The sequence below is a fragment of the Dermacentor silvarum genome, unplaced genomic scaffold, assembly GCF_013339745.2.
Source record: "Dermacentor silvarum isolate Dsil-2018 unplaced genomic scaffold, BIME_Dsil_1.4 Seq7046, whole genome shotgun sequence".
In the NCBI taxonomy this organism is placed as follows: Eukaryota; Metazoa; Arthropoda; class Arachnida; order Ixodida; family Ixodidae; genus Dermacentor; species Dermacentor silvarum.
In genome coordinates this window covers 1-20,476 of record NW_023606654.1, presented here as the reverse complement: position 1 = coordinate 20,476, position 20,476 = coordinate 1, and the positions used below count along the sequence as shown (strand labels likewise).

General features: G+C 50.7%; 4 protein-coding genes across 4 annotated transcripts; 1 reads left to right on the top strand and 3 right to left on the bottom strand.

Moving 5' to 3' along the window:
- Window positions 1–10,669: 10,669 nt before the first annotated feature.
- LOC119435439 (histone H3) lies at window positions 10,670–11,080 on the bottom strand. The gene has a single exon (XM_037702295.2). The coding sequence runs from the start codon at window positions 11,078–11,080 to the stop codon at window positions 10,670–10,672; it is 411 nt and encodes a 136-aa protein (XP_037558223.1).
- Window positions 11,081–13,698: 2,618 nt separating this feature from the next.
- On the bottom strand, window positions 13,699–18,070 carry LOC119435441 (histone H3-like). The gene is made up of 2 exons (XM_037702298.2): window positions 17,740–18,070; window positions 13,699–14,038 (listed from the first exon to the last, which is right to left on the bottom strand). Exons 1-2 carry the CDS (start codon window positions 18,068–18,070, stop codon window positions 13,713–13,715), a joined length of 657 nt encoding a protein of 218 aa, XP_037558226.1. The 3' UTR covers window positions 13,699–13,712.
- On the bottom strand, window positions 15,642–16,019 carry LOC119435440 (histone H2B). The gene has a single exon (XM_037702297.2). The coding sequence runs from the start codon at window positions 16,014–16,016 to the stop codon at window positions 15,642–15,644; it is 375 nt and encodes a 124-aa protein (XP_037558225.1). The 5' UTR covers window positions 16,017–16,019.
- Window positions 16,282–16,656, top strand: LOC119435438 (histone H2A-like). The gene has a single exon (XM_037702294.2). The coding sequence runs from the start codon at window positions 16,282–16,284 to the stop codon at window positions 16,654–16,656; it is 375 nt and encodes a 124-aa protein (XP_037558222.2).
- Window positions 18,071–20,476: the final 2,406 nt, after the last annotated feature.

Below are 20,476 nucleotides of genomic sequence, written 5' to 3'. Positions count from 1 at the left end.
GCGCTGCAATGCGTCGTATCTGCCCTCCTCTAGCAGTCAGGTTACTTCCCAGAGGCGAATCAACCTTCCAAGTTTCACCTTCAGTCCACGTTGCCCTCGGTGGCGCAGGCGGCCTCGCTGAAAGTTCCGGTGCCGGGTGCTCCATGTCTCGTGTAGAGCTACAAAACTGTTGAATAGACGCGCCTAGCATTAGGCCTACGGTCGAGAGTGGTCGAGAGTATAGTCCAGCAGCAAGCATAATGTTGCTGAATTGTACTTGAACGTTTATTTATTTCAACAGAACTGTTTTTTCAAAACACTCGACATTATTTTTAATGCAAACCATAATTAAATTCTCAGCTTTACAATAACAAGCATGGGCCCGAGAGTACTCCTTTGAGCCGCTGAGGGAGATCGCCGATCTCCCTTGACCAAAAGGTCCGTTAAACTCCCTTAGTGGAAGGGCGACCGTCTGACATCGCATGCATCTCCCTCAAGATAAAGACGACGGAGTTAAAAGGAGTTTGCGGATGCCCGTCTCACAGGGGTATTACTCGTCCCGTCGGTGGCGTCGAATGAACGAGGGGACGTCCCTTTTGCCAAGCACGCCGATGTCCGCGCGACTGCCTTCGCGCCTGATCAACTTAGTTGCCCCTTGGGGTGTCATCGGTTGCCTCATTGGCTGTCATCGGTACCGCGACCAACCTGCTTGATGAAGAGATCACTTGCTGAAGTGTTCATATACAGGGTTTGTCCGAAAAGTAATGTCAGTGCTTATATTGTGAAGCGACTATACGTCGCAGCGCGCTGACCAGTGGGATTGGTGTAGGGGGAAGTTATCTTACGCACGCGCGGTCGCTCAGTCGTCTGCAACCATCTGGAGAGTAACGACAGATTTACAGCGCAAGCTGTTATGGGCTCATTCCAATAGCCGTTTCGGGTCGCGATGATGCCGCCGGCGATGGAACGCGTCGGCTTGCACGCGCGACGCAGTCCCAAGCTGGCCGCGTCGGGCGCGTTGCCGTGGAGCGAATGTGACAGCCGTAGTTGAATTGTCCGCCGCCTGGCTGGGCCGAACGGCGCTAGCCATCGTATAGTGCCTAGAATATACGTAAGTATATTCTAGGCACTATACCATCGGTGTTGGAACGCGTCGGCTTGCACGCGCGACGGCGTCCCAAGCGCGTTCCTGACGCATTCACTCAAATTACTAGGTAGTACTGTCGAAACCCTCCTCTAGCTTACGCTGTGACTGTGCTGCGTGTGCTGCGTGTGCCGCGCAGGCCTGGTATTTTTTCGTCAACTCATTTTCATTTGCCGTGCAAGCCGTAATGCAGCGCTCGTTGGAAAAAGGACCACCATCGAGTTTTGCGTCAAACTCGGCAAGTCTGCAGAGGAACTTCCTATTATAAAGACAGTTTTTGGTGATAATTGTTTGTCACAACGCAAGTTTACCGGGGGCACAAGGTCTTTTTGGAAAGTTGTGAAGAGGTCAGCGATGAAGCCCGCGCTGTACCGCCATCAACGACCATCACCAACGAAAATGTGACGCGCGCGAGAGATATTTTGTACTCAGACCATCATTTGAGTGTCTGTTTAGTGGCACAGACAGTAAACATTCTAAAAAGTACCGTTCACAAGATTTTGACGAATAATTTTCAGATGCGAAAAGTGTGCGCGAAGATCTTGCGCAAAATGTTAATGGACGACCAACAATCGAACCGAGTTGAAACGTGCCAGGTGGTTTGGAACTTGTACGAAAGTGACCCCCACGTTTTGCACGATGTCATCACAGGTGACAACACTTCAGTGTTTGAATACGACCCCTAAACAAAAAGGCTAAGTGCCAAGTCGAACAGCTCGGCGTCCCCTCGCCCCAAGAAGGCCAGAATTAGCAAGTCAAAGGTCAAGACCATGTTGATTGTGTTCTTTGACATCAGTGGCCTTGTCCACCATGAGTTTGTACCTCATGGCACAGCCGTGAACGCCAAATTCTACGTGAAAGTGCTCAAGCGACTCTAACGAAGGATTCATCGTACCCCGCCTGATATCGGGGGCGATTGGAAACTTCACCATGACAACGCACCAGGCAGCCTGCACCGCCTTCCTCGTGACCCGCTTCCTGGCCGATTAAAAGATCCTAACGGTTCCCCAGCCGCCCTACAGTCCTGACGTGGCTCTCCCAGGCTTCTTCTTCTTTCTGCGCTTGAAAATTCCCATGAAAGGACAACATTTCGCGACAGTTGGCAAAGTCGAAGAGGCTTGCACCAAGGCGATAAAGGACATTCCTAAGGAGGCCTTCGATGGTTGGAAATCTCGCTAGAAGCAAAGTGACGACGCAGGAGGAGCCTATTTTGAAACATTTTATTGTGTTGTACCGATCTGATCAATAATTTCTTTTTAATCGACTCACTCACTGACATTACTTTTCGCACAAACCCTGTATAAATAATAGCAACTAACAGCTAAACTAAGAACTACGCATGGGCAACTTTTTTTTGCTGTAGCACTCATTGTGATCACAGTTACACGTTGACAATATCCAGTACGAGCGCAGTACGCTACAAGTTTTCATTGTAACTTCGCAGTGTTATTGTCGTACATTAAGCATAGGAGGCTCAAAGCCGCCGGATCCGTTTATCTAAGTGGGCGTTTTTGCGGAGCGTGGCGAAGCCTCTAGCAGCGGGTGCGAGGTGGGGGAGCGTGACGGCCAACTCCAGCGCGCGGGCCTAGGATGGCGTCTTGTGGTTAGAGAAACGGAGCAGATGCGCGCCTTGTGTAAAAGGATGGCGTCGTGTGGGAAACAAAAGATGAAAGACGCTGACTCGCGCTCTCGGCTACTACGCCGCATCGTTCTTCTTGTAGGTGGCGTCGTGAGTCTTCATACCCGGTGATTCGCGTATCGTAAACAACCAGCGTAGTCGTTGCCGCATTGGAGCTCCAAAGCAAACGAAGGTGTCTCAGCCGAATACATAGAATCTCCTTAAAGAGAAAACAAGGCGTCCCAACAGAACTCCAAAGACGGACCCGTGCTTACGCATTTATAACGAACCTGCAACAGATCATCCCAAATTTTATTTTAAGAAACAATACAGGCTAGATATACCAGGTGTTCAAAATTAAGCTTTATGGTTTTCTTAAAATTAGGCACTGGGAGGCACTTGAAGACCATCTGCGCAAATAAGTCATGTGGCCAGGGTGGGCACAAAGTGAGATCATAATTATCGCTGTCAGCAGCCGAATTGACTAAAATTGAATAATTAACTTTTTATTGACTGCAGTAATAAACACGACTGCCTCTAAGTTTTCAATACAAACATACCCACTTATTGCAGTCGACAAAAATAATTGTTCAATTTTAGTTAATTGGGCTGCTCACAGCGATAATTATCATCTCACTTTGTGCCCCCCTGGCCACATAACTTATTTGCACAGGTGGTCTTCGTGTGCCTCCCAGTGCCTAATTTTAAGAAAAGCATAAAGCTTAGTTTTGAACACCCGGTATTATCAGGCACAGCCGCCAAGCACATGGCGGTATTGGGTACCGTCATTTTCCTATAAGCTCGGAGAAACCGATATGTTTCCTATAAGCTCGGAGAAACCGATATGTTGTTATTTCGCTACAGGTCTTCTTCCTCTTTGTGGGGTTTTACGTGCCAAAACCAGTTCTGATGATGAGGCACGCCGTAGTGGAACGCTCCGGATTAATTTTGACCACCTGGGGTTCTTTAACGTGCACTACAATGCAAGCACACGGGCGTTTTTGTATTTCGCCTCCTTCGAAATGCCGCCGCCGCGAATCCCGCGATCTCGTGCTCAGGAGCGCAACGCTGTCTGAGTCACCACGGTGGGCTACAGGTGTTGCTCTAGCCGTATAAAACGCGGGTTTATCGTGAGCAGAAACAGTGAATTTCGGTAAATAAGAAAGGCTACTTTCATCATCATCATTGACAGAAGCTGACCCCACCCCCCCTTCAGAAAAAACCTGGATCCGTCCCTGCGTGAGTCATCGAATGCTCCAGATTAATCCCTGGTGCCCGCGTGTCTTCTAGAAAGTTCTAGGACAATTCGCGTCGCTCATACAATCAGATTACATGAGCGTTGGTGACCACACACGACGGATAGAAGCATCGATAACGTTCGAGAAGCTTCCGATGCAGGCGCGACCTGCGCCGAGCGATAATGTTTAACATTTGTTAGCCGGTGGAAAGCGTGCGCCCCGAGGAGGCACAAAACGCAATCCTCGCTGCCTAACCAGGGGATACGTAGTAAAGTAAACGATTACTTGCGTGGCTTATTACTTACTCGATTAAGAAAGAAAATTTAGCTTCACCTGTGGACTTTACAGCCGGCAGTGGAAAAGTGTCCGCTTCCGAAAGTGGGGGGGTAGACAAATGGCATACTTCGCCCCCCTACTTTTGCCAGGGGCGGGAGGGCAAGTGCTCCCCCGGCAAATAGGCCTATTATGCAGTTCTTTCTTTTGTGAAACTATTTGAACCGGTCATGGCGGCGCCAAGAGGAGACAAAATTAAACGGCAGTGGCGGGAGTCGAGACAAATAGTGTAGCGTTGTCACTTTTGTCCTTGTGAGCCTGCATGTGGCGGAGCATATATTAGCGGTGACTCGGCCTCTGTCAAAGAAGCTGTTCCTGATCAGGAACATCGACATGAGTGCCGCCATTGACGACATGGATGAGGTACAGCAAGCCATCGAAAATGAACGCAAGAATACAACTGCTTCATTCTGAAAACATGTTTGCCCAAGCACGGTCAAAAACAACTGTCAGCCCTTCTACTGGGGAAGACCAGCGAAGCTGTACTATGGTGGCAATTGCCCCAACGATCAGATTTCGACGATCGCTAACTGTGCTCGCTGCTCAGTGGCGCACTGACGAAAGGGGGGGCGGGTTGTAATTCCCCCCTGAAGCCGAGTTAAACTCCCCCCCCCCCAAACGCGTCCCCGCCCCACCAGTCCAACGTATACCTTTAGTGATCTGTTCACATTGTTAATTTTCCTAATTAACAAAACACTCTATCACCCTCTTGTACTTATTCATTTACTCTTACTTGAGTAAAACGCTGAAGAAATAAACATCGTCATCATCCTTGGTGTCATTATAGGCATTTTATTTTTTAATGATGATACGACTACTTCTATATATGCAATCGAACTGCACGAAATTGTGCATTCATCATGCAAGTAAGGCGCGATTAATTCCTACGTACATGGTCACATTAAACAAATGCCTCTACCCGCACCTCGCATCGAAAACGACGTGGTTCGCAATTGTGAAAGCTCGCATGGACAGGCAAAAGATTTGCGCAGTCGTCGCGGCAACCGGCTTTTTCAAGTGTCATGATCGCCACACCCCGTCTTGTCCGCCGAGTGGTGTCAATCGTGACGACAAAAGCGTCCCGATGACTGCGCGGTAACCTGTGAAATGTGACGCGTTCACTGGAAATCGAACGGAGAATTTCCTTGCTGAATCGTTCAAACGGCAGTCGTCCGAAATGCATAGCCGTGGACGTCAAATTCGGGCGATGCCGTTTCCCCAACGCATTCGGCTTTGCGCCTCCGCCAGGCGTAGTTCGCACACACATGCACATACGCCGGAATACCTTTGCCGGTAGCATTCTTACAACAACAGGAAAGGTTTACTGCAATCCTAAGGGCATATAAACAATGAGCTGGCAAGAGCGCGAAAACGCATTCATCGAAGCTAATACGACACACCCACCCTTGTAGCACACGCAGCCCGACTGCATCAGCCGTGAACTGCGTTGCGTTTTACTTGTTCACAAAACAATCGGTACAGACTGTATCGTTGTAGTGCAGCCGGTAGCAAATAGTGATGGCGAGTTTTTCATGGCCCACGTAACTGCGTTACATTCAATAAAGTAAGTGAAACACGCAACTTTGCATCGGGCATATTCGTTATTTCCGCAAGCATCGTTCGAAGCTCACGCACCCCATTTTCCACGAGCGCGCGCTCTAAGCAATGCCACCGCCATCTCGTTCAGTACAATAAAAACTGCCCAGGGCGCTGGTCCCTGTGTTTCGTACCGCTTGCGATAGGGGCCGCTAATAAGCTTTCTGGGATGTTTCTGGCCTGCGACAACAGATGGCGATGTTAAGCAGGACAATTCAAAGGAAGTGTGTGAATGTATACAATACAGAAAGCAAATGTAAACGAAATAACTGAAACGACGCAATGTCATACGTAAATTTTGCTAATATCTGAACCACTCGCACCAACAGTGAACATTTAAATAAACAATTTTATGCAGGGAAGCCAGCTAAACCTAGGTTACTTAAATCACTCCAAAATCTATAAGATCTTCGGAAGAATAACTCCTAAAACTGCAAAACGCGGTTGTGCACTTCTTATGGTTCTATTTGTAGAGACCAGAAGCTGTAGCAGGAAGAGGATCGGGTATCTGTTCTACTCCCACGCGTGCGCTGGCCTTACGGGCTGCCACGGGTACGTTACGGAGGCCGTGTCTGGCTAGGCACATATGGCAGTAACTGTGGGGGCGTTGGGCTATTAGCCCCGCACGAGCGCGGCTCTAGCAGTCTGCGTGCACGCCTCTAGGTGTTGGGCTTTTGGCGCATGTGTGCACTGGTGTAACTAGTGTGCGCGGCGTCTTGGAGTTCCAACTCTACATGTGTGTGTGCGCGCACGGCTGTAGGAGTAGTGAGCGGCGGGGTTCCAATAGCCCATGCATGTGCATGTACTCTACTTCTTCACTTCCCCCTCCTCCCTTCCTTCATTAACTGCATGGGGGCTTCACACTTCTCTCGCATGCACCAACACTTCTTACCTTCTTTCTTCCTCCCCACCATTAAAACTGCATAAAATAATACTTGCCCATTCAAACTGTGTACTATTACCTACAGCATGGGAAACGCACTATTCACTAACATTCGTGCCAATAACTTTCTTATTTGCATATTTTTTGTTTATTTGGCATTTTCTCCTTCCTGCATGGTAAGCAAGGCACGGCGGATTGCTAGGGAGCATACGATACAACGCCTTTTTATCGTATTGACAACTCTAAGATTTCCACCGCTACCTTAAGCCATTTTGGTCGACCAACTAGTCTTTGTGCCTTTTCTAGTTACTCTCTCATACGCGATCTATTACATTGCTTCAATTTAGTTTTGTGGTAATGCGCACCTGCATACTATAGTTTTGTGGTAATGCGCACCTGCATACTACAGTTTTGTGGTAATGCGCACCTGCATACTAGTTACATTTTCCTCTTATTTTCAACACAGTAAACTTACTTTTCTATTGCATCTCCTGCGACACATAGAAGTAAGAAGTTATAAGGCACGATGACGTGCTCGTGGTACCATTTGAACACCCGGTATTATCAGGCACAGCCGCCAAGCACGTGGCGGTGTTGGGTACCGTCATTTTCCTATAAGCTCGGAGAAACCGATATGTTGTTATTTCGCTACAGGTCTTCTTCCTCTTTGTGGGGTTTTACGTGCCAAAACCAGTTCTGATGATGAGGCACGCTGTAGTGGAACGCTCCGGATTAATTTTGACCACCTGGGGTTCTTTAACGTGCAGCTACAATGCAAGCACACGGGCGTTTTTGTATTTCGCCTCCTTCGAAATGCCGCCGCCGCGAATCCCGCAATCTCGTGCTCAGGAGCGCAACGCTGTCTGAGTCACCACGGTGGGCCAAGAATGTGGACATGCATTGAGCATGTAACATGAACCTTGCTTAACGAAATGTGCTCTACTAAATGTGTTCAACTGAAACGTAGAAATGCTCTGTACCTCACCCAGACGCGCCATTTGTCTCCGGCTGCTGAGGTTTCTTAAAATAATTTCATTACACAGCTGGCATTTCGCCATTCTGTGCCCCATATTCTTTACCCGCCAATTAGTTCGCGGCGGCACGTGCCCTTAGAAAGGCGTTAAAAGGCCCTACAGCGGCGTTACATGTGGCTCCCTAGCGGATTGCGGCGTGACAGCTCGCTTGCTCTCGGCGGTATTTCACAAAAAGTAAAGCCGGACCGCCGCCATCTTCAGCAAGAAATAACTGTGGGCATTAGCGGGGAATGTACGAAGCACTTTCTTCCCACTCCGTGCTGTTTTTAGGTGCACAATTTATCCGTGGATAAATTGTGCACGTCTTCCTTTCTGTCACTGGTTTCAGAACAAAGCTGTGAGTTATTTTAAAATGTTATGCCAGATCATGGTATACAGAACCAAACATACTAACTTTAAGCAAAAGGCTCGAGGTTTTAATTTCAAATTTCCCTAGCATTTGCAATAACTGACCAAAAGGACATGGGCTGCTAGCAGATTTCGGCTGTCACGTCCCTCTTTCAAAGTAGAAGACGAACTGTGGCTTCACCTGTGCTGGTAAGAAACTGCAGGGTCTGCCACTCCAGATATTTCGTTAAACCTCCTACATGTGAGCGTTATCACCAACATATAGCAACTGTTTGTTTGTAACTAAACTCACTGCTAGGGCTACTTGAGATTGTCCGCGTCCGCTATGTTGTTCTGCTGTACTCTCGAAGATGTTACTTAGATTGTGTACACAGCGGTTATTTTATCACCGACGTGACGCGAATTCGACCAGAGGATTGGCGAACATATTTCTGCAGCATTGAGCGGCAAGCAAACTTCCTTTCAGGATCATGCTATCCTTTCAGATGACACACTCGCTTATAATGATCTCACTATGCTTCTTTATGGAGCAACTCCGGACTTGGTTCCTACTGAACTCGGCAGTCTTATTTCCTCATAAAATAGGCAATGTCCTTGTTCTTTTCAAAAAATTGTACGCACTCAGCTCCATCGTCCTTCCGTCAACGTGTCTGCAGTGCTCCTTTAACTGCCATATTGCTCCTTTCCTACCAGCTCCTTCCTGGGACGTGTTTGCTAGGCAACTCGTCGTGGAAGATATGGGAGCCCTTCGAAGCATTCGTCGCAGACAGCGGAACGCAAGACTTTCGCGGCATTGTGCCGCACACATAAAAGGTAACGCAGGTCTAAACTGTGTTGCATGACATTCGACTGGTAACGATGCACCCGAATGAAGCAAACAACCACTGAGCTGCCCACACATTTTAATGCTCGCTCGTTCCCCCCAGTACCATGTACGGCGTGATGATGATTTTGGCATCCCCTTTAAACAGGGCAGCGACAAAGAGTCACTTAGCCTGCTTGATTTAATGAGGTATACGTCTCAATTTTCTTTAAATTTTTTATAAAAAAGTTTTATAATTTTTTATTTTTCTAAATAGATGACGCCGTATCCATCTTTTCTCTGCTTTCTTTTTCCACCAGTACTCTGATCATCCCTTGCTTATCTCTACGCCTGATCTGTTGATGTTTCCATCCACTTTAAACCCAAGCGCTTCTGGGAGTTACGCTTTACCTACGGTTCTCGCTGGGTGGATCCCATCGCATTCCATTAGGATGTGCTGAGTGGTCTCTGCATCTTTACTGAAGCATACACATGCCTCATCTAGTTCCGAATATTTTCTTCGGTATCTTTGGTCCTTATGCAACCGGCTCGAGCCTCAAATAGCAAGGCACTGCCCTTTGTGTTATCGTACAGATTTTCCCTTCTAATTACTTTCTTCTCATTCTTGTAAATCTCCATTGCCCCTTTTTGTTTCCATTCTTTGCATCCCATTCACGGTCTCAATTTCTCTCACTTTCTTTCTTATGGTTGTCTATTTACAGTTTCGATTATCCTGTACTTGGTTGCCATCCTTGACCTGTTTTCCCATTCTATGTCCCCGCTTTTCATCTGGAGATGCTTATGCACTTTAGCCGCCCATTTATTTTCATCCATGTTCCTGAGCCTTTCTTCAAAACCAATTTTGCTCTGTGCTTCTCTGACTTCAAAAGGGGCCCAACCTATTTTACCCTGCACTGCCTCATTTGTGGTATTACCGTGGGCTCCGAAAGCCAACCGCCTACTGATCTTTGCTTAACTTCCAAACCCGACAAGATATCCGATTTTAAGCATAGAATGGCATTTCCAAAGGTTAGCGCTGGCACCATTACTCCTTTCCAGATTCCATGCACCACCTCATACTTATTGTGGCCCCATAGTGCTCTGTGTTTCATTAATGCTGCATTCCGCTTCCCCTTTATTTTCAGAATATCTTGATGGTTGCTTGAGTAATTCTTTCCCTCGTTTATGTCTACCACGAAGTTACTCGTCTCTTCATTAAAGATCATAATTCCTGATTTCTCTGTGCTAAACTTAAGGCCTAAATTTGTCACTGCATTCCCACATATATTCGCAAGTATCTGTAAATGTTTCTTATTGTCCGCTAGTAGCACAATGTCGTCTGCGTACATCAGTCCAGGAACCTTGTGTTGCACCATTTCTCCATTACGCATGTAGGATAACTCAAAACCTCCCTGGCAACTAGCGCCATCGTCGCGAAACGCGACCCAACTGTAAAGTCCCCTTCAACGTCTCGCCCACTGACACCAGCACGACGCGGCAGGCCGCACCTGTGCGTTTTGATCGAACGGCCGTGGCAGTTGTTACATCACGCGCTCCTCTTGCGAATTTGGAGGTTCGGAGTACGTGGTCTCGCGTATTCCCGTAGCCGAAGCAGACATGTAGGTGGTCCTGAGAAGGACCGTTTTGTGTTGCTTGCCTGACGCAAGGCTGCGCGGTGCAGACAGCGGTCGAACTTAGGCACGCTCGCCACGGATGCGGCGGGCCAGCTGGATGTCCTTGGGCATGATGGTAACGCGCTTGGCATGGATGGCGCACAGGTTGGTGTCCTCGAAGAGACCGACCAGGTAGGCCTCGCTAGCCTCCTGAAGAGCCATCACAGCCGAGCTCTGGAATCGCAGGTCGGTCTTGAAGTCCTGCGCGATTTCCCTCACCAGGCGCTGGAACGGCAGCTTGCGGATCAGCAGCTCGGTCGACTTCTGGTAACGACGGATTTCACGCAGGGCCACGGTGCCCGGCCTATAACGATGCGGCTTCTTGACACCGCCGGTGGCAGGTGCACTCTTGCGAGCAGCCTTGGTGGCAAGCTGCTTACGCGGAGCCTTCCCGCCGGTACTCTTGCGGGCGGTTTGCTTTGTCCTGGCCATAGCGGAAGAAGGAGACGGGAGCGTCCAAACTCGTCGACTGCCGGAGTGAGACTGCTGGCCCCTGCGCACAGCGCGGTCGTGCTTCCCCTCAGTGCTCTTCCCCTCTCCAACTCACCCGCCGCCGATTGGCCAACGCCAGCGCAGCCGTGTCCGTACGCGGGGCGGCGCGCACGCCGGCGTTCGCCAGGATGCTGGAAGCCAGCCGTTTTCGCGCGTCCGCGTTGTTCGCGGCTAGGCAGAGCGCATGTCGAGGCAATTGAATTGCATTTAAACATGACAGCATGCTGCGCCGTTCTCTTTCGTTTCAGCCAACACCACAATCACCGCCATACCGGCACGCATCGCGAAGTGGCACCACCTGATGTGAGACCGCACCATTACTGCTGGCGGCGGTCACCTCAGCACCCACCTCGCGATCCCGGCACATGGCGACAACTGCGGGCGACGCAAAACGCGCGTGAAACGTGTGAGCAACGTCCGCTGCATTGATGTGAATCGCTACGACTCCACGATACCTTCTGGGAAGCCAACTTCATCTTTTCTGGTCGCGAAGTCGCCAGCAAGCTATCTCGCACGTACACGCTCGCTAGCGCACTTTCCCATGTACATATATCTGAACACCACACTTCGCATATACTTAGGCAGGTGTGTAACGCGCGTTAACAGACTGCGACAGCTGATTCGGCCTTCAAAAGCTACGCACAGCCAATACCACGCAGGGCCTTTACACAATCATTCACCGTGCTATCAACGAGTGCTTTGCGGCCCGCGTCGAGAGGCAGTTACGGCGCTGCACTTTTCTCTTCTCTTCCTTTTCAAAACCACTCACACACACGGCGGCCGCCGCTCTCAGACAACCCCCCAATCTTACGAATCCGGAAGCCCTCGCTATGCTGCACCTAATAACCGCACGCTTTTTTTTTTTTTTTACTTTCAGGTAATGCCTGTTGACGCCGCATTGTTGTTTGTTTTTCTTCCACATGACACCAACAATCGTCATAACCACACCGTGCTTCAGACAGCACCTACATTGTTTCTTCGTTATTCCCACGGGCTAGCTTTCTCTGGTTCATTCCCGCTCCCCGGAACGAGTTCACCGCAGGAGCAATGGCACTCCTGCCGACTTATTTCGGTAAAGCTCAGCTCTGCGGCTGGCGGAAAAATCGCTCTTCTCGGCAGCTACTGCGCAGTGGCCGGATCAGCGGGAGTTTCTTTATTTATGCCCTAATTTTAATTACAATCGTTGTTGAAAAGTCAAATGCACAGGAGGGAAACCCTTCAATCTTCTACCTCCGTAATTCAGCGATAGAAATGGAAAAGGCAATTCCGCAAATATCAATACAACTAAAGCGAACACAATTCAAGTACACCTCAGTAAACTATACTGCTCACGTGCGTGCATCACTTTTTGCAAACAAAGCAACAGTTTCTCACATAGCGTGCAAATTTATGTATCACATTTCTCCTCTTTACATGTGTTGTTTGTTCTCTTTGTGTAGTTTAGACGATTGCGGTATGGCTTTCAGCTACTGAGTTGTGTAATGTTCGCTTACTTAGTTTTGTGCATTACATTCCACGCACTCCATGAAATATCTGCTCCCTTAAGTGCCTTCCGCTCTCTCTCTCTCTCATGCGACAAGTTTCGTTCACATGAGCCGAGTGGTTGCATCGTAAAATATTTTTATTGCGTGCTACATGTATTTGAATGGGCAAGTCAGAGTTGGCTCCCCGGAAGCTTCACGAACGCCGAGTGTGACCGCATTCAGAAAGACACAATAAGGGGGACACAATTATTGAACAACTGCCGCGTTTCATCAAAACAATGCGCATGTATGCCACTGCCTTGTGTAATTTAATTTGTCTACCCCTTGAGCCATGGCCTCATTTTCCTATACTCGTCACAGCGCGATTGGCCAGCACGACCACGAACACCGACGCACGAGAAAACAACCGGGTGCTAGTGAAAATAATAAAACGAAAGTGAGTCTGCTTCGCGCGACCCTTTTTGTGCCTCGATATACGCACCTACCTAGCTAGCTAGTAAATTTACCCTTTGGTTTCACACGTCAGTCGCACGGCGCTGATTCCCCGCCGCCCATCGGACTCTATAGGATGCAATGGAATGTGGAACAGGCCAGCATCTGAGATTTTAGCGCTGCAAAATGACCTCTTTATTATTATTATTATCTTATTTTGTTCCCCCCCCCCCCCCCCCATTGCCATTCCACTGCGGCTGCCTCATTCAGTCCCAATCAAACACGACAGCGGTGCTGCACCAACGAACAGCACGTCGCAGTAGCACAGCGTTGAAATTTTAGCAATGCGGCACTTAGTAGCGAGCGCAAACGCATGTAGCAAAAAGCTCGCCTTACGCTACCACCTACTGTGAATAAACGCGGTTGCGCTCGCTCACCTGACCAAATTCACCGCGCGTCTCGCGCACGGCTGCTGGGCACGCTCCATAACCGATCACAAGAAAATGGAATGCAAAGAGGGAAAACGGATCAGGAGATCGCGAATCCTGCGGATCACTGCCGAAGCATCAAGTGGGTAGCCCTGAAGAGGGCTGTTGGGTTCTTCACAGGAGTTCGGTGCGCTGCTGGCAAACGACGCCGGGCACGTGTGCAGCTGCTTAGCCTCCGAAACCGTAGAGGGTGCGGCCCTGGCGCTTCAGAGCGTACACGACGTCCATGGCTGTGACGGTCTTGCGCTTGGCGTGCTCAGTGTAGGTGACGGCATCCCGGATCACGTTCTCGAGGAACACCTTGAGGACACCGCGCGTCTCCTCGTAGATCAGGCCAGAGATGCGCTTGACACCACCACGGCGAGCGAGACGACGGATGGCAGGCTTGGTGATGCCCTGGATGTTGTCACGCAAGACCTTGCGATGACGCTTGGCGCCACCCTTGCCGAGCCCCTTGCCGCCCTTGCCACGTCCAGACATTTCGGCTGTTGCTGCTGCTTCGGAGCGAGTCAGGAAAGCGAATGCCGTGTTCCCGGGCGCGCGCGGCCCAACTCGGCTTCGCCGCCGCCGGAGGAAGGGGGGCGAGGAGGAAAGCAAGCGGCGCGCGCCCATTGGCTCACCGGCGCCGCCGCTTCTCTTCGCGAGTGTGTCGCTGGTGGACGCACTGAGCCCTCTATTGACCACGCGCGGAGTGAAATTGAAATAAATGGCTTCAGCAAAACAAAACAATCGTGCACTTGCACATAACACTGCAACGCAGGCCTATTGTGCCCTAATTTTATTTTTTGTTGCTGCAGTTAGTGACTTTTGTTCCTTCAAAGATGAATTAACAAAAATTAAAAACGCCTCGCCCTGCATTCGCAACGACAAAACGAACAATCCAACAACTCGTGGTGCTAGGTTGCGCCCGCTGCTCGAGTTCCACCTCCCCGGAAGAAAAAAAAAAAAAAAAAAAGCTTCCTTGCATTCTCGTTTTAATTACTCGTTGCATGCATCTTTACCACGACTACGCTTGCATTATAACCTTCGTAGCTGCTGGAAAGCACGGCGCGAGCACGACTTCAAGCTGAGCCGCGCGACCATCGTTCACTTGGTCACGAATCGCTAAACAGCCAGCACTCGTGATCGGTTCGCCTTAGGCGTTTTAAATTTTGCGCTTAGGCTGCGTCCCCTTGTGGCAACACGACCGTCAAATTTCGTCGTCATAGCTTGCGTAATCTCCCAGATAACGGCAGCCGAAATAGCCAAACACGCCCGCGTGGTTCCAATCCAGCATTCTGGGGGACGGAAGAGGGCGAGGATACAGAGCCCCGACCTCCTCCTCCTCTCCGGCCATTGCCGCCGGCGCGCAGCGCGTCTCCTCCACGGAGAGACAGTTATCGCGCTGCACTTAATCACAAACTTTTTTACCCTTTAAACGGCCATAGCAGTTTGCGGAAAGCGCGCGCAGCATTTTGCTAATATTACTTGAAGTTTCTCCTAATCAGTGTTCCTCTAGCTAGGACATTTCTTGCACCTGTCAAGCGATTTGCGCTGCCCAGTCCCTGCTACACCGCTCACATCTAAACATGACACTGCCCTTGCAGGAGGCTTTTAATTCAGCACTCCAGCCTCGAGGACAGTCGTATGCGTGTCAACCGCCGCCAAGAGTACGTTCTCGTAGACGCAATTGCTTTTCGCAAACGTACAGGCGAGCGAGCCGCAAGACCGCGTCGGAAAAGAAAAAAAAAAAAAAAAAAGAGAGAGAGAGGACAAGAAGCTGCGTTGTAATAATTACACTACACTACGCTCGGCTCGCATAAGGCAAAACTATCGACCGACGCAGCGTTACAACACGCATTCCGTCGTTCGCACTAGTAGGAACGCGCATTATGCATGCTCGTGTGCCTGTTGTTGTGCTCAGTGCATGTTGTTATGTTTTTTCTACTACTAAGAGGCGCGCTGTCGGAAAGCGCACGCAACACGTAAACAAAACAAGAGGGAAAACGGACGGAATCGTCGCGAGATTCTCGCTACATCCCAATGCCAATGCAGACACTTTGGGTGGCTCTGACAAGAGCCGTTGGGTGTTGGCTGGGCGGTCGAGCGCTCGGTCGCCTACTTGGAGCTGGTGTACTTGGTGACGGCTTTGGTGCCCTCGGACACGGCGTGCTTGGCCAGCTCGCCCGGCAGCAGCAGACGCACGGCAGTCTGGATCTCCCGGCTCGTGATGGTCGAGCGCTTGTTGTAGTGAGCCAGACGGGACGACTCGGCGGCGATGCGCTCGAAGATGTCGTTCACGAAGCTGTTCATGATGGACATGGCCTTGCTGGAGACTCCAGTGTCGGGGTGCACCTGCTTCAGCACCTTGTAGATGTAGATGGAGAAGCTCTCCTTCCTGCGGCGCTTCTTCTTCTTCTTGTCGGTGGCGCGCACATTCTTCTGCGCCTTGCCGGCCTTCTTCACGGCCTTACCGCTCGGCTGGGGAGGCATAGCGATGCGATGCGATCAGGCGAGCGAGCGAGATCGGACTACGCGCGTCGCCGCGTTACGCCGGCCTTTTATTTGGGGGAGGGGTGTTCACGCGACCCGCGGAAGCCGCGCGCGCCATTGGTCCGCGCGGCTTCTCGCCCTCTCCCGCGCTCCCCTGAGCGTGGTCGCGGCGGCCGGAACCTGCACAACCACGCACACATCGTTGAGAGATCGCGAGAGTAGCACATTAGTTGTCGTCTCTCGTCTCATCAGCAGCAGCATCACCATGTCCGGACGTGGCAAAGGAGGCAAGGCAAAGGGCAAGAGCAAGACCCGTTCCAGCCGTGCGGGTCTCCAGTTCCCCGTGGGCCGTATCCACCGTCTCCTGCGCAAGGGAAACTACGCTGAGCGCGTCGGAGCGGGCGCTCCCGTCTACCTCGCGGCCGTCCTCGAGTACCTGGCTGCCGAAGTGCTCGAGCTCGCCGGCAACGCGGCTCGCGACAACAAGAAGACCAGGATCATCCCCCGCCACCTGCAGCTGGCCATCCGCAACGACGAGGAGCTGAACAAGCTGCTCTCCGGCGTTACCATCGCGCAGGGCGGCGTGTTGCCCAACATCCAAGCCGTGCTTCTGCCCAAGAAGACCGAGAAGAAGGCGTAAGCGAGCTGCTCTCCCTCCATCAAGCCGGAGTTGCAGGCTCGTCCTCGCACGACAACCCAACGGTCCTTGTCAGGACCACCCAAAATGCGTGTGACGGCAGGGTGTTGCTTTGCAATCCCGTTCTCCGCACCCGTTTCCCTCTGTTTGAATTTTTCTTTCTAAACGACCGCAATCGTGGCTCGGTGAGATTGCTGCTAGAATCTCTCGCTGCACGTAATTAATTGGCCAGCATTCGCCGGCGCTATCAATTGCCTCGGGAGGAGCAAGAAAGAAAGACGAACGCGAGCCGGCCCTTATGATTGCGCCACATACACAGACTTTGCTCGAATAAACGTGGACAAGCGAGTGATGCACACATCGCTAGACGAACGAATAGCCGTCAATTGGGCGTGTGCTAAACTGGAAAAAGCGCTACTGAAACGGAGACTTTCCCATTGATATATCGAACACGTTAAACTGTGCTTCTTCATTTTTTTTTTTTTTTTTTTCAGCGATATTGGCCTCGTGATGAGCTACAGAGAGATACTATAGTTGCAAAGGGTGAAAGATACGCTTAAAGTGCAGCGCGATAGCTGTCTCTCAACACGTTCATTCTGCATATACGAACGCCGTAAAGGAAGGGAAAAAAAAAAATGCTATTTTTCCTCTTGCTAGTAGTGGTTTTTCCATCGCGAACTGCACGAAAGCTTGCACGCAACATCTGCTGTCGTTGTAATTTTGTTTTCGAGCACGAAACAACTAGCACAGGCACTTTATTTTGATTCGTGCTCGGTCAGTACTCACCACTTGCGTATCGTGCGAAGCACCACCTCGCCTCCTCAGCATATGTATATATCCCATCCAGCCGAGCACACACAGACAGACCACACCGAGAGGGGTACGGTTCGGAGTACGTGGTCTCGCGTATTCCCGTAGCCGAAGCAGACATGTAGGTGGTCCTGAGAAGGACCGTTTTGTGTTGCTTGCCTGACGCAAGGCTGCGCGGTGCAGACAGCGGTCGAACTTAGGCACGCTCGCCACGGATGCGGCGGGCCAGCTGGATGTCCTTGGGCATGATGGTAACGCGCTTGGCATGGATGGCGCACAGGTTGGTGTCCTCGAAGAGACCGACCAGGTAGGCCTCGCTAGCCTCCTGAAGAGCCATCACAGCCGAGCTCTGGAATCGCAGGTCGGTCTTGAAGTCCTGCGCGATTTCCCTCACCAGGCGCTGGAACGGCAGCTTGCGGATCAGCAGCTCGGTCGACTTCTGGTAACGACGGATTTCACGCAGGGCCACGGTGCCCGGCCTATAACGATGCGGCTTCTTGACACCGCCGGTGGCAGGTGCACTCTTGCGAGCAGCCTTGGTGGCAAGCTGCTTACGCGGAGCCTTCCCGCCGGTACTCTTGCGGGCGGTTTGCTTTGTCCTGGCCATAGCGGAAGAAGGAGACGGGAGCGTCCAAACTCGTCGGACTGCCGGAGTGAGACTGCTGGCCCCTGCGCACAGCGCGGTCGTGCTTCCCCTCAGTGCTCTTCCCCTCTCCAACTCACCCGCCGCCGATTGGCCAACGCCAGCGCAGCCGTGTCGTACGCGGGGCGGCGCGCACGCCGGCGTTCGCCAGGATGCTGGAAGCCAGCCGTTTTCGCGCGTCCGCGTTGTTCCGGTGCTACGCAGAGCGCATGTCGAGGCAATTGAATTGGCATTTAAACATGACAGCATGCTGCGCCGTTCTCTTTCGTTTCAGCCAACACCACAATCACCGCCATACCGGCACGCATCGCGAAGTGGCACCACCTGATGTGAGACCGCACCATTACTGCTGGCGGCGGTCACCTCAGCACCCACCTCGCGATCCCGGCACATGGCGACAACCTGCGGGCGACGCAAAACGCGCGTGAAACGTGTGAGCAACGTCCGCTGCATTGATGTGAATCGCTACGACTCCACGATACCTTCTGGGAAGCCAACTTCATCTTTTCTGGTCGCGAAGTCGCCAGCAAGCTATCTCGCACGTACACGCTCGCTAGCGCACTTTCCCATGTACATATCTGAACACCACACTTCGCATATACTTAGGCAGGTGTGTAACGCGCGTTAACAGACTGCGCAGCTGATTCGGCCTTCCAAAGCTACGCACAGCCAATACCACGCAGGGCCCTTACACAATCATTCCCGTGCTATCAACGAGTGCTTTGCGGCCCGCGTCGAGAGAGCGTTACGGCGCTGCACTTTTCTCTTCTCTTCTTTTCAAAACCACTCACACACACGGCGGCCGCCGCTCTCAGACAACCCCCCATCTTACGAATCCGGAGCCCTCGCTATGCTGCACCTAATAACCGCACGCTTTTTTTTTTTACTTTTCAGGTAATGCCTGTTGACGCCGCATTGTTGTTTGTATTTCTTCCACATGACACAACAATCGTCATAACCACACCGTGCTTCAGACAGCACCTACATTTTTTTCTTCGTTATTCCCACGGGCTAGCTTTCTCTGGTTTCATTCCCGCTCCCCGGAACGAGTTCACCGCAGGAGCAATGGCACTCCTGCCGACTTATTTCGGTAAAGCTCAGCTCTGCGGCTGGCGGAAAAATCGCTCTTCTCGGCAGCTACTGCGCATGGCCGGATCAGCGGGAGTTTCTTTTATTTATGCTAATTTTAATTACAATCGTTGTTGAAAAGTCAAATGCACAGGAGGGAAACCCTTCAATCTTCTACCTCCGTAATTCAGCGATAGAAATGGAAAAGGCAATTCCGCAAATATCAATACAACTAAAGCGAACACAATTCATTCACTACACCTCAGTAAACTATACTGCTCACAGTGCGTGCATCACTTTTGCAAACAAAGCAACAGTTTCTCACATAGCGTGCAAAATTATGTATCACATTTCTCCTCTTTACATGTGTTGTTTGTTCTCTTTGTGTGTTTAGACATTGCGGTATGGCTTTCAGCTACTGAGTTGTTGTAATGTTCGCTTACTTTAGTTTTGTGCATTACATTCCACGCACTCCATGAAATATCTGCTCCCTTAAGTGCCTTCCGCTCTCTCTCTCTCTCTCATGCGACAAGTTTCGTTCACATTAGCCGAGTGGTTGCATCGTAAAATATTTTTATTTTGCGTGCTACATGTATTTGAATGGGCAAGTCAGAGTTGGCTCCCCGGAAGCTTCACGAACGCCGAGTGTGACCGCATTCAGAAAGACCAATAAGGGGGACACACATTATTGAACAACTGCCGCGTTTCATCAAAACAATGCGCATGTATGCCACTGCCTTGTGTATTTAATTTAATTTGTCTACCCCTTGAGCCATGGCCTCATTTTCCTATCTCGTCACATCACACGCGCTTGGCCAGCACGACCACGAACACCGACGCACGAGAAAACAACGGGTGCTAGTGAAAATAATAAAACGAAAGTGAGTCTGCTTCGCGCGACCCTTTTTTGTGCCTCGATATACGCACCTACCTAGCTAGCTAGTAAATTTACCCTTTGGTTTCACACGTCATTCGCACGGTGCTGATTCCCCGCCGCCCATCGGACTCTATAGGATGCAATGGATGTGGAACAGGCCAGCATCTGAGATTTTAGCGCTGCAAAATGACCTCTTTATTATTATTATTATTATCTTATTTTGTTCCCCCCCCCCCCCCCCCCCATCGCCATTCCACTGCGGCTGCCTCATTCAGTCCCAATCAAACACGACAGCGGCTGCACCAACGAACAGCAGTCCGCAGTAGCACAGCGTTGAAATTTTTAGCAATGCGCACTTAGTAGCGAGCGCAAACGCATGTAGCAAAAGCTCGCCTTCCTCTACCACCTACTGTGAATAAACGCGG